The sequence below is a fragment of the Dryas octopetala genome, chromosome 1 (genome assembly GCF_963921425.1).
Source record: "Dryas octopetala chromosome 1, drDryOcto1.1, whole genome shotgun sequence".
Taxonomy (NCBI): domain Eukaryota; kingdom Viridiplantae; phylum Streptophyta; class Magnoliopsida; order Rosales; family Rosaceae; genus Dryas; species Dryas octopetala.
The window spans coordinates 7,196,953-7,210,563 of record NC_141366.1 but is presented as its reverse complement, the minus strand read 5'-3'; the positions used below and the strand labels follow the sequence as shown (position 1 = coordinate 7,210,563).

Below are 13,611 nucleotides of genomic sequence, written 5' to 3'. Positions count from 1 at the left end.
CTTTTATGGTGCGTTTGGATGAAGTAGTTTGAAACTACTAAGGAATTCACAAATGACGGAATTAAAAATGACGTGATTTAAAATTCTAGAATTTGTAAATTCTCTTGTTTGGATAAATGTAATCGTAATAGAATTTAAATACGAAATTTATAGTAGTTTTATAAAAGAGTGATGGTGATGGTGGCAACAATAAAAATGATGCTTGTGATGAGTTGACGATGATAGTAGGGGTGATGGCTCACGAGCGGTGGGAGAAATGGTTGTAGCAAAAATTAGGGTATTGGAGGTGGCAGCAACGGCGACATTGGCGGTGGTGGTGGCGACAACGACGGCGATGGTGGTGGTGATGGCACTGGTGATGGAGGCGGTGGCGGTGGCGGTGGCGGCGATGTCAGTGTCGATGGTGGTGGTGGTGGCGGTGGCGGTGTCAGTGATGGTGACCGTGGCGGCGACGGTGGTGGCAGTAGTGGCGGCTGTGGTGGTGGCGGCGGAGGTGGTGGCAGCGGGCGGTGGTAGTGGTGGTGGCGGTGTCAGTGGTGGTGGTGGTGACGGTGGCGGTTGTAGTGGTGGCAGAGGTGGTGGTGGCGGCGGAGGTGGAGTCGGTGGTTGTGGTGGTGATGGTGGTGGTGGTGGAGGTGGCGGCGGAGGTGGCGGTGGTGGTGGTGGTGGTGACGGTGGTGGTGGCGGTGGTGGTAATGGCGGCATGGTGGTAGTAGTGGTAGTGTTGTAATTAATTGGAAAGGTGATGGGTGGACACGACTTTAAAAAAAAAATTGGAATTTTAAAAATGACACCAATTTAGGTGGAATTTAAACTTGGAATTTACAGCCTTCAAATCCTAAGTTTTTTTCCACATAGAATTTACAAAATTCTATAATTATGGACCCAAACAAGAAAATTAGAGCATGTAATTTATTAAATGCTGAGTTTTGTTTAAATTCCAAATTTTTTTTCTCCATCCAAACACACCATTAGTATTTTTCTTTCTGTTTGAGACCTTGATTTCCCCACTTTCATCTTTAAGAATTATTCCCCATCAGTTTTGAGAACTTTAAGTAGGGCTTCAACTATGCTGCAATTGTTATCTTTCATATCCTTCCAATGTACATGGTTACTTGCAATTTGCACTCAGTTTGTGCTGAATCCGGATGCCCATATGATAAGAAGTATTCAGATTTATTCTCTCAATAGATCGTTCGTCACATTTCCATCTGACAGAAGTATTGCTTCTCACAAAGGAAAAAAGAATTGGTTGCCTCTGGATACTATTAAAAGATTTAAGTGAAATATTTTCACTTTTGTTTGGAGATAATAAAATACTGTTCCTTCTACCTTTTTCTCTTTTCTGTACGCCACTTTTGTTTAGAGAAGCTTACAAACTCAGTTGAAGAACTAGATATGAAATGTGATTTGAATTTCCAACGGATTCAATAATAGAGAAATCAACAAAGAGTTCTCCCTACTCCCTCCAAAAAGAGGGATGCCACAACTGTAAGCATCCCAATAGCCTAAATTAGAGATGAAAGTCACTGCTAGCTTCCCTCTTAAAGCAGAGTGAATGAAATCCCAGGTACATCATTTGAGCAGAATCTGGGGGCATTATGTGTGATATCCTTCCTCTCACAGAGTTTAATTTACATAACGAAGGATGAAAGGGAAAATTTACAACCAGAAACAAAAAATGTATCCTAAACAAATTTTTGAAAAACAAAATGGAATAATTGAAAGAATATGATGAAAACAACGGAAATTGTCCCTCAGCCTTACGGGGACAATGACATAAGCAATTGAACTTTAACAGTTTTATTATGGTGCAGATATTCTCCATCACTTGTTTCTTGTAATGACTAAGTGGGTGAGATCTAGGAGTGCCCTCCTTGATCTTCTTACATCATCGTCATCACTCTCAGGCAGAGATTCGATTGCTGCTGCAGCAAGGTTTGCATGTTTTGTGGCTAGGTCCCTTGTCCTATGTATTCCACGGCTCTTCCCAAGGTAGTCAAGAGCCTGCATCTCCCAGAAAAATTTCATGAAATCGACAATAGGAATTGGATGTAATAAAATTAAGGTGTATGCATTAAACTAAAGGAATCATGATTATAGGTCTTGTAAAATAATGGCAGTGGCTGTCTGTACAGCAATAAACCTGGGTAGATTATATCAGACCTTCAGAACTTGTCGGTACTAGCTGCAGCACTCATCATGAAATAGCATCACAAATCACAAAAACGTTACTGAGTAGATTATATAAACTTACGAGCTCAACATTTGCAGGTTTATCAAGGCCCTGTTCAACAACTGTACGCAACTGAGGAAACTCTTCCATGGCAAACAATATTGGAGCGGTTATGATGCCCTACAAAATTATTATATATGCACATAATTATTGTAAAACCAGGTATGTAATATATTTCATAAACGTTAACTCGACTATAACAAAAGAAAAAAGAAAGGAAATGGGCTCTCAACAAATTGCACATGTTTAAACAAGGAAATATCACATTAATAATTGATACTTACATGACGAATGTCTGATAAAGAGCCCTTTCCAAGGGACGCTGATGTGCCCGTGAAATCAAGAACATCATCCATCAATTGAAATGCCAATCCCTGAGGGAAAAAGAATTAGTCAGCTTGATACACACACGCGCTGATGTACCCGTGAAATCAAGAATATCATCTATCAATTGAAATGCCAATCCCCGAGGGAAATAGAATTAGTCAGCTTGATACACACACACACACACACACAAACACAAACACACACACACAAACATACATATACATAGAAGAACCATAAAAATATCCACTGTGAACACTGACAGATGGAAGGATTCTACAATAGCATAGTCCCAATAAGGCACTGCAAAAGAGAGAAAAGATGACAGAGAAACGAATTCCAAGAATTTACAAACCAGATTTTTTCCGTACTCATAAGCCAACATTGCAACTTCTGTCGTATGCCCAGCAAGAATGGCAATTGCCTTGCAACTGTTGGAAATCAAGGATGCAGTCTTGTAATACGTCTTTTGTATATAATATTCCATGCTGCAATGAATACCAGATTCCATCATAATTAGCTAAATTTAATATGAAAGGAAAAAGCACAAATCAAGACATCACAAGAAAAAATCAATGATTGATTGAATCTACATAAATGCTTAATTGCACTCAAAGAATTGAGGCCTTTGATAATGGAATATTGAGAGGTGAGGTATGCATGCCTAGATTGTTTCTCACTCTCTGCTCTCTTTCTTTACAATACACTTTGTTGTAAAAGCCCCTGACTTTTTTCTTTTCTTCACTTTATAGCCTCAATTCTCTACCTTTTTCTTAACCAAAAAATACCCTAAAAATCCCACATATTAACAACACCCCTACCCTACTCCAAATCAGTGTGGCAAGAAAATTCCAGCATGATGGCTCTATGCCAGTACGTCCTCAAATTACCATTTTGTGTGCTGTGCCTGCATTTGGTTAGCAATGAACGGTGGAACCATTGAGGACATGGAGCGCTCTAATTTTGGCAAACATTTTGATATTGTCCAGATTACTAATACACCCCAGGCCTATTTTCCTCTAATACATTCCAAATTTTCTTTATGTTGTTAGACTTGTATACTTCCGTACTTGGTTGCGCCCCCTTGGCATCTTAATGTCTTAAGATGAGCAGACTACTATATACAAGAAGTGGCAAGCCAACTCCCAACCTTACGAATTACATTGCTACACCTACAGATGAACTTTTATGACATTAGTAGTTTACTAACTCAAAGGCAATTGATGAGTGAAAAAAGACTGTAACAGTGGATAAAAGGAACAAAGATCAAGAAGTGAACGCTTTATAAGCTCCATCACATCATGTATTGAGCAAAGAGAAAAAAGCAAACAAAATATAGACAGAAGCAGCAGAGCAGTGTACCTACAACGTTGATCAGATGAAGTTGTCATTTGCATGGTTTCACCTGTCACGAGATGCTCTACAACTGTTGATAGTAATGATACAACCTGCAAATGCACAAAGAAGATGCAGAAAATATGTTAAAATAACTAAAGCGAATGCACCTCCCTGTGTCTGCGTTAGTTGGACTCGGCAGAAATTCTAGACACATCACTTTCATGCTTCACTGGGGGTTGATGATGGTGGAGGTTGTGGTGTTTGGTGATGAAGGCATTGATTCAGTTGTTTATCCACAAGAATGGAAGTTCACAAGAAGGGAGGGGGAAGGCAGAAAATAAAATATTTGGCTGCTTGACAAGATAAGGAGCTGGCAGATTTGATTGAATAAAATATATGTAATTACGCTCTCTCAGGTTATTTAAAAAGGCTTTAGGATACATTATTCTTGATCCAATGCGATGCAACCGCATAGAACCTTGCCCTTGAATTGTTGACTCAAATTTTTATGAAACTAGAGAGACATAATAGCTTACATGATGTGGAACAGTCGAATGTTCAAGTGAAAAAGTAAAATGTCGGGCCTTGAGGTGGACCAGATGGACCCTGGCCATCTACCATTTTGCCTAAAAACTTTCAACTAGTACTTTATGACATGGGGATGAAATAAAACTACTCTAAAAACTGGGTGCCCACACAGTATATCCAATTTTGGACCCTTTCTGACCAAGTCCCCTGTATCCCCAATACAAGAAAGTGACAAACAAGATGAGTCAGATGTCTAAACACATAACCTAATCCAACACTCACACAATAGTCCATGTAACATATCTCAGTGTGTTATTGTTCTCACTATATTAGTACATAATAATGCATGCATACCTCTGTGTTTCTTAGAGAGGCAAGAGCGACACAAGCTCGAGCAAGCAGAAAATCTCCTGCTAATACGGCTAACTGCATTCAATGAGGAAAATAAGATCAGCCATCATACTATACAAAACCCCTCAGTAACTTGTGCATCTACCAAAAATCAAAAATAAGGTATGGACAACCTTTGTGCTTCCCCAGAAAAGAATCATTAATAAGAATGGAAAAGGGGAAAAGTAAATCTTGCTACAGTATAGCACTATATCTTACACAGAATACTAAAATGTTAAAAACTTTGCAAGAATATATACTAGATGCCATTTAACAGACAGGAGAAGTGATCAGCAGTAGCCACATACATCTCTATATGCACGGGGGGTAATAATGAACAAGTTATTTAGCCACCCTTCCTCCACCCCTTCTAGGCTTCAAACCACTAAACTCTAAGGACCCGTATGGTTCAAGTTTTGGAGGTTTAGGAATGAGAAATCAATTACATTCCCACGTTTGGTAAATACAGGTAAGGGAAATCAATTCTTGGCCCAAGGGAATCTGATGTCCTTATTAAGGGGAAAATGAAACCTTTGCTCCAGCTTGGGTTTTGTTTTTCCCCCTCTTGGGAAAGCATTTATTTCTTCTTTTTTGGACAAAACTAACCCTGCTATTATTTTAAAATGTCATCTCTATTGTCATTCCTTAAATAAATAATAAATGAGGGTATAATTGAAAAATTGATACTTTTCATTTCCAATTCCTGCACAACCCAAACATGGAAATGGAAATAAAAAGGTAATTTCTGGTTTACTTTCCCAGGATTACCAAACACAAGAAAGGGAATTTCACATTCCCTCCCCCCGGAATGTGTTTCTCAAAAAATCAATTTCGTGAACCAAACGGGCCCTAAAGGAAATGGGAATATCAGTTAACTAGCAGACTAAAAGACAAAGGGCAAGGTAAGAATTCTATGGTAGCACATTTTTGCCAAGGACAAGGTATAAGGGGTATATGCAATATATATACATAATCATAACACAATATAAACTCTCCAATAGTACAATACACACTTTTATTCCTATATTTTTTTTATCATATACAGAACTTCTGAAGAGAGAAGAAAAGACACATCATAATAAATTATATTCTTACAAGCAAAAAAAAAAAAATCTGATTAGTTTAAGGGAATCAAAAGTACACCTTATTCCCCATTACAGAATTTAATGAACCAACACCACGTCTTGTGTCTGCATCATCCAATACATCATCGTGTAGAAGGCTTGCCACCTGACCAAATGAAAATAATTACATTAGAAGCTTGGAGACTTGAAGTTTTGAGAGCAAAATCATATCCTCATTTCCAACAACTTATTGCTGAAAAATTGATAAGAGATTGCATTCTTAGTGAGTGTAACTACAAAATTTATAGGAATTTTCTAATAATATAGGATTTAAGTTACAATATTATTCTACATAAGTTGTAGGGGTGATAAGAAGATAATTTCGTACTTCCAGCACTAGTTTAGAAGAGAAAAAGGAGTCCTATTATTAGAGCATATGCACCCTGAAGCGGGATTAGGACAAGCCATTAGAAAACAGTAAGGACATGGATGAATTGGTCCAGGGATTCCTCACAGACAACGAATGTCATTCGTACATATGTAGCGTACATTAATTGAAAAGCAATGATTATAATTTCATTAGCAAAGATATAACTAACATGAATCATCTCTGTGACTTCTGCTATGCGTTGTTGTCTTGCACGCAGTTCTGTTGACAAAGCATCTCCCAGCCGCATAGGAGGTTCAGGTATAGTGATATTCAGAGCTGTTGACATCAACAATAAGACCTGTGTAGTGCATATAACTATTGAGTAGCTTTTAACCTTTATGGCAATCATAAATTAGAAAACCGAAGTTAGGGATGAATTGATCAGGGAAAACAATACTATTGTTATTACCGTGGGACGAAACCTCTTTCCTTCCACCCCCATTCTAAAGAAGTACTCAGCAGCAGAGGCAAGCTTGGGGACCTGGGAACAATATTAAATCTGATATATGATCATATGATATAACATTTAAATATTATTCTTATAGAGACCATCAATTCCAACTCTTCCTTTCTAACATATGCGTTTTTAGAGTAATATCAATTACTTGGTGAGAAGGAAAGGAGACAGGAAATACATATACCTCGGCAACTACCATTGACCGCAACCTGTCAGCAATAAGTGATAGCTCATCCGAAACAAGCGAGAATGGGTCAAGTGGTTCCTGTAAAGCAGTATCTCAGCATCTTAGTAGAGTGGGAAAACAAAATATCTTTTACAAGAAAAGACTGAAGTCTCTATGAAAAGGGCACAATCATTTTTAGCCTCAACAAGTTAACCTTACTTTCATCTTTGTAATTGTACCACAAACAACAATACACCATTGATACACTGTCATTCAGAAGCTGAACACATAACTAACTAAAAAACTTTTCCACAATCAATCAGGATTCAGGGGGAAAATTGGGGGAGGAAAAGAGTCTTTTAAACACTTGTGCACTCGTAGTTTTCACATTTTATACAAGGCATTGAATGACCAAATGGGTATTTGGGCAAACAAAAGAAAAAATAAAAATAATAATACCCAACACCTCACCTCAACTATGGAGCTGCTTTGATGGTGAATTTGATGCCTAGACATAGAACCATGAAAAGCAGGAAAGCCCAAAGAAAAGAACTCCCTGCAACCCAAAACCTACTAATATACACTATTAAGGCAATGAAATATAGCAGATGAAACAGTCAATATAGAGCTTATGGAGCGAAATTACCTTCTGTGTCGAATCTCTTAGAGACTGAGAAGAAGTGTTGGAGACAAAGAATTGGTGTGGGTTTGGTCGATGAGAAAGCAAACACCGGCACAACCCATTGATGCTGTTTTTTGGAATCCGATAAACCCGAGAAAACAACATTTTTCTCCCTCAATTAAATGAAAAAGAGCGAGTTTTAGAGAGAGAGAGAGAGAGAGAGAGAGAGAGGGAGGGAGTATGAGTGTGTTTTCGGGTTTTGGGTGAGAGGGGGAGGACGGTCAAAGTGGAAGAACATAAACCGACTTAAGAGTTTATGTGTAAGCGCCACCACCATGTGCTCTAATGTGTGACCCAAAACTATGCAGCCGGAATGTGTGACATAAACCACCTTAGGCCTACTACTATGCAGCCGGAATGTGTGACCCAAAATCCATTTTGGGTCACAAATGGGTCACACCTTAACACTATGGGCCGGAAAATGTGACCCAAAAGAGGGTGTAACCCAAAGTGTAACCCAAAAGAGGGTTTCAGTGTGAGCCATTCTGTGTGTGACCCAAAATCACTTTATCAGCCCACGTGAAGAGAGAAGCTGGAGCTGGGCAAAAAGCCAGGTGGGCCCCGCGCCTGTTGCTGCTGACGCACGCCTGCTGCTGCTGACGCAAGTGTCGGTTGACGCCTGGCTTCCTCGGTTGCAGCTCCTGGCTTCCTCGGCTGATGACGCGTGGCGGGCTGGTTTGGTCACCAACGGTCCAGATGAGATGACCGTTGGTGATCAACGGCTGCTGCGGTTTGTAATTTTTTTTTTTTTTTAGATGGGCCGGAAATGGATCAAAGGCTGAGATTAATGGACCGTTGATAATCAACGGTCCAGATCGGCCATATCCTTTTTTTTTAAAACAAATATTTAATAAATCATTTAAAATAGATATAATATCCGAAAAATTGCCAAAAAATTTCAAAAAAATTTTAAAAAATTCCCCAAACCCTCCAACAGCTATATTTTCAAATGGGTCTATATATATCACACAACACTCATATGGTTTCATCACAATTTACAACCTTTGTTTACCAAATTTACACAAAATTTTTTTTTCTTTGTCATGGCTCCAAGAGGAAGTGCTTGGGTGGTAGCTGAAGATGAAGCCCTAGTGATGGCATACCTAGAGAGGTCTCCCGACAGTTGTCTTGGTGCCCAAAATAGAGCCGACATGCTTTGGGAACAAATTTATCAAATTTTCAAGCGTAACATGGGGGGTGAAACAATTCGTAAGGTTGGCGGTGTTAAAGCACGATTCAAAGATATTGCGCGTGATTGCAACAAATTTTATGCTTGCTTATTGGAGGCCGAGCGAATGCGTGCAAGCGGTGCAAATGATGCCAATGTGGTAAGTTTTTATGCATTTATATATTTGCATGATTATTTTTCGTTTTATCCAATTATCAAGCATATTTATATATTTGTATAATTATTATATGTTTTGTTTATAAATGAAGCATATTTATATAATGGTATTACTATTTTATTGTTTTGTATATGTATCAAACATATTTATATATTTGTATGATTATTTTTGGTTGTGTTTATAAATGTAGCATATTTATATAATGATATTATTATATTGTATTTTGTTTATCTATCAAGCATATTTATATATTTGTATGATTATGGTTTTTGTTTTGTTTATAAATGTAGCAAATTTACTATTTATTTAAGTTATGTTTGCATTTCCACAAGAAAATTTATATATTTTAATTTTAATTTTATTATTGTAGTTTACGCAAGCACTTGAAGGCTTTCGAAACAAGACTGGATTCAAGTTTCCATGGGTGCACATTTGGGAAATAATTAAGGAAAGTGCAAAGTATGCTGCGGTTCATGCTCCTGTTCGGGTTAGTGATTCAGAGACCCCCGCCACCGACGATGCCGACACTCCCGCCGATGATGATCCCGAGGAGACCGATCCAGTCATACCACTTGGCGAGGACGAAAACCCACCACCATTCCAACCAATAGGTTCCTCGCGGCCAAGGCCACCAGGGAGAAACCATGCAAAATGGGCCAAGGCAGCCGAGCCCGTCCAAACTCATATGGTTGAGGCAGTAGATCATTATAATGAAAATTCAAGGATTTTCATACAAACGAGACTTGACAGAGAGCGTGCAAGGAGTGAAAGAGACGCTGCAAAGGAAGCAAGAGAAAGGATGAGGATCGAGAGGCAGCTAGAATGGGAAGAACAAAATATTATGGGCCAAGACCTCTCCAAAATGAATGATGGGCAACGGATGTATTGGGAGCAAAAGATGGCTGAAGTCATTGCAAGGAGGCAAATGCGTGCTAACCACCATTCGGAGTGCACTCCATCTGGATACTACCCGGATCTTTCCAACCTCAATCACTCAAACCAGGGGTACCCGCCTAATAATTAGAATTAGACCTTGCTCTTTAATTGTGTTTTTTAGTTTGAATGTTAATCTTGTTTTAAATTATGTTTGCTCTTTAATTGTATCCTTTAATTTGAACGTCAATCTTGTTTTAAGTCATGGTTTGCTATTTATTCAATTCATGTTTGCATTTCCACCCAACATTGGATTCTCCCTTATTAACCACAGACTGATGCATGCTTTACAGTAGATAAGACTGATGCATGAAATGACTACACCATCATAAAGCAAATGAATGTGGACCATTCATTCCTTATCTCAAATGCAAGTGGTTTCAGTATAAATACCACTATATTTACCATGTTACACTCAATCTTATTTCAGGATCATTTCTCATTCCATAAACACCCAAATGAATACTTTGTATGTGTATTCATCCTCCTCCTCGTCTTCGGACTCTGATGCTGAATGAGATAGGGAAGAGGATGGAAGGGAGATGGTGGGTAAGTTGATTGTGTCAATGGGTCATACCGTCGTCGCCGGTACACCAAGGCATGGCGGTACTTCTTCAAATCGCCGGTACACACACCGGAATCGAGAAGCCGCCCACGAACGTCTCATGGACAACTACTTCATCCCCTCACCAATCGAGGACACCGTGACTTTCCGCAGGCGATACCGCATGCACCAACCGCTATTCAATAGAATTCTCGAAGCGGTTTGCCTCCAGGATGAGTATTTCCGGCCAATAGTTGATGTCGTCGGTAGAGTGGGTTGCACACCTCACCAAAAGGTGACTGCAGCACCGCGGGTGATGGCATATGGCATTCCATATGATTTGGTCTCAGAGTCAATGACCATTAGCCAAACCACCATACGACAGTCATTCTTGAAGTTCGTGAGAGCCATCACTGACGTCTTCGGACCAGAGTATCTCCGGAGGCCTACCCCGACCGATTTGAGGAAACTTTTGCGAAAGGGGAGCCGTAGAGGATTTCCAGGTATGATTGGTAGCTTGGATTGCATGCATTGGGTATGGCAAAATTGCCCAATGGCCGAGCAAGCTGTGTACCGTGGGCATTATCGTGTCCCAACAGTTATCCTTGAAGCCGTTGCTGGGTACGACACGTGGATATGGCATGCAAATTTTGGTATACCTGGGTCGAATAATGATATCAATGTGCTGGACTGTTCTCATCTCTTTGATGATATGATTTCCGGCCGAAACCACAGGGTGAAATTCACTGTGAATGGGATAGACTACACCATTCCATACTTTCTTGCAGATGGGATCTACCCTCAATGGTCAACTCTTATCACTACATTGCACAGTTCCGTTCTTCCCCACCATAAGTTGTTTGCCGCTCGACAGGAGGGATACAGGAAGGATGTGGAGAGGGCGTTCGGAATTTTAAAAGCCCGGTGGCAGATTATAAAACGACCTGCTCGTTATTGGCGTCCGATTGAGCTTGGGTATATCATGAAGGCGTGCATAATATTGCACAATATGATCGTGGAGGATGAGCGCCCTGAGGATGACGGTAGGGATGACCCAATAGACCCAGAAGCGAGCACTAGAAGGGCAGAAGCTGAATACGAAGGTGTAGAACCATGTCCGACCGGTGCCGCTCCATCATCATTACCTGAGATGAATGTTCGTCGGAATTTGCTTAGGGACCGAAATGTCAACGAATCCCTAAAAACTAATTTGATTGAGCACATCTGGATCCGAGAGGAGAACCCACCACTTGCTCCAACATATTGACTGGATCATGGTTCGTCAATATTGTTCTCATTATGATTTGTTAGGCTAATCTTCGCAGTTGATCCTGAAGTTTGTTATTTGTCTTTGTATTTGCCGTTTAAGTGTGTTTATGTTTGTCAGTTGCAGTTTGTGAAATGAAATAAAGGCATTGATTTCTCTTAGCTGACATGACATGACACAACCATCACATATAGCAAAATAATTCACTGAACCAATGACAAGACTATACACTGACTCCACACTCCATCACATGCATAACACTGTTGCTTCACATGTGAGATTCGAGTATTTGTGAATCCATCAGGGAATCCAATGGGCAAGTTATGCACATTTTTTCCCTATAAATACCAAGGTTTAACTATAAGGCCAACACATCCACATAACTATCATTTAGAAATGGCTTCCTCTTCCAAGCAAAGTGTCGGTGAGAGCTCCAAGCAAGGTGTTGGTGAGATCTCCAAGCAAGGCACCGGTGAGAGCTCCAAACAACAGTGCGATCAAAGCTTCTGTAAGTGCCTCCCTAACTGTGCTGCACCATTGTGCGATTATTGTTTAATGATGGAGCGTGCAAAAGAACCAGACTGGAGGTGCTGCAAGTGTTCGGATGATATTTTGGTCCCTTTGTGTGCATTTTGCAAGAGATTGGAGCTCAAGGATCTAGCCAACCACCCAAATCTTCGCCACCAATGGTTGAACCACCTGCCAGAGCCCAAACCACCCGTGCCATGCACCTGCGGGAAGAACCCTCCGATTCAACCATGTGATGAGTGTGAAACCGAACAGAAGATCTCAGATTGGTATAATTACGGGGGTGTCAATTCTTCATCATCGGACTCCGAATAAGAAGTTCGCTTCATTTCCTGTCATGTCGAATGCAATTGTTGTTGTTGTTGTTGTTTTTTCTTTTAGTGATCGTGTTGTTCTTGTTTTTTCTTTTAGTGATCGTGTTGTTCTTGTTTTTCCTTTAAATCATCGTGTTGTTTTTCTTGTTTGTGGTTGTTGAAGTCCCAATGTTGTAAGGCTTATGTTATCTAATTTATGAAATTTTCTTATTTTAAATATATTCAATATTGATCTTATTTTAAAGATCTCATTAAAATAAGACCAATAGAATAATTTTTATTATACTTTAAATTTTAAATTATCAATTAAACATCATTTAATCAATATTAGACATATTTTAAATATGTATAAAACACTGTGACCCAAAATGGGTCACAGCACCATAAATGTGAGAATTGGGTCACAGCACTAATCGACGACGGCCAAGCTCAGCCATGTAATCACACGCATATATATATTTTTTTTTTCTTAAGGGTTGGTTAGTAATTGGACCCTACCCATGTTTCTCTGTTTTTTTTTTTTTTAAGCAACACTACCCATATTTCACTAATGAGTTCAATGACTTTTTTTCTTTTGGTCAAACAGAAGTTTGATGCTTAATAATAGAACAATAATGCTAGTGGCAATCTTATTGATGTCAGGTAACTATGAATGCCAAGGATAGTTTGGTTTGGACTTTGGAAGTTGGAAGTTTAGATATGAGGTTCAATTTAATCGTTAATAAAACTATGAGCATCAAAATATATTTTTAATCTTTTAGACAACAATAAATATTCCCCATAAAAAAAATAAAAAATCCAATTGATATGTCAATGTTATGTTTGTTTATTTTTGCTTCCACTTTGAGCACAAATTACTTTTAGTTAAGATAGTCATATGCCATTGTTTGGTATCTAAAAATTTAGAAGAAAACAAAATTTTTGGTGAGAGTATTTTTTGTGTTTATATTATACAGATTTCCTATGCCAAGACAGAGGTTTTCCTTTTTCTGATGAGAAATTGCCTGCTCACGTTAATGTTGATGTGAGTATTTACAAGAAACAATACATGTTCAGAGTGCATG

General features: G+C 39.2%; 1 protein-coding gene across 1 annotated transcript; it reads right to left on the bottom strand.

Moving 5' to 3' along the window:
• Positions 1 to 1,393: 1,393 nt before the first annotated feature.
• GPS1 (geranyl diphosphate synthase 1) lies at positions 1,394 to 7,895 on the bottom strand. The gene is made up of 12 exons (XM_086249257.1): positions 7,580 to 7,895; positions 7,405 to 7,503; positions 6,952 to 7,032; positions 6,720 to 6,791; positions 6,480 to 6,608; positions 5,960 to 6,046; positions 4,781 to 4,852; positions 3,923 to 4,008; positions 2,916 to 3,048; positions 2,521 to 2,610; positions 2,258 to 2,356; positions 1,394 to 2,007 (listed from the first exon to the last, which is right to left on the bottom strand). Exons 1-12 carry the CDS (start codon positions 7,718 to 7,720, stop codon positions 1,828 to 1,830), a joined length of 1,269 nt encoding a protein of 422 aa, XP_086105383.1. The 5' UTR covers positions 7,721 to 7,895; the 3' UTR covers positions 1,394 to 1,827.
• Positions 7,896 to 13,611: the final 5,716 nt, after the last annotated feature.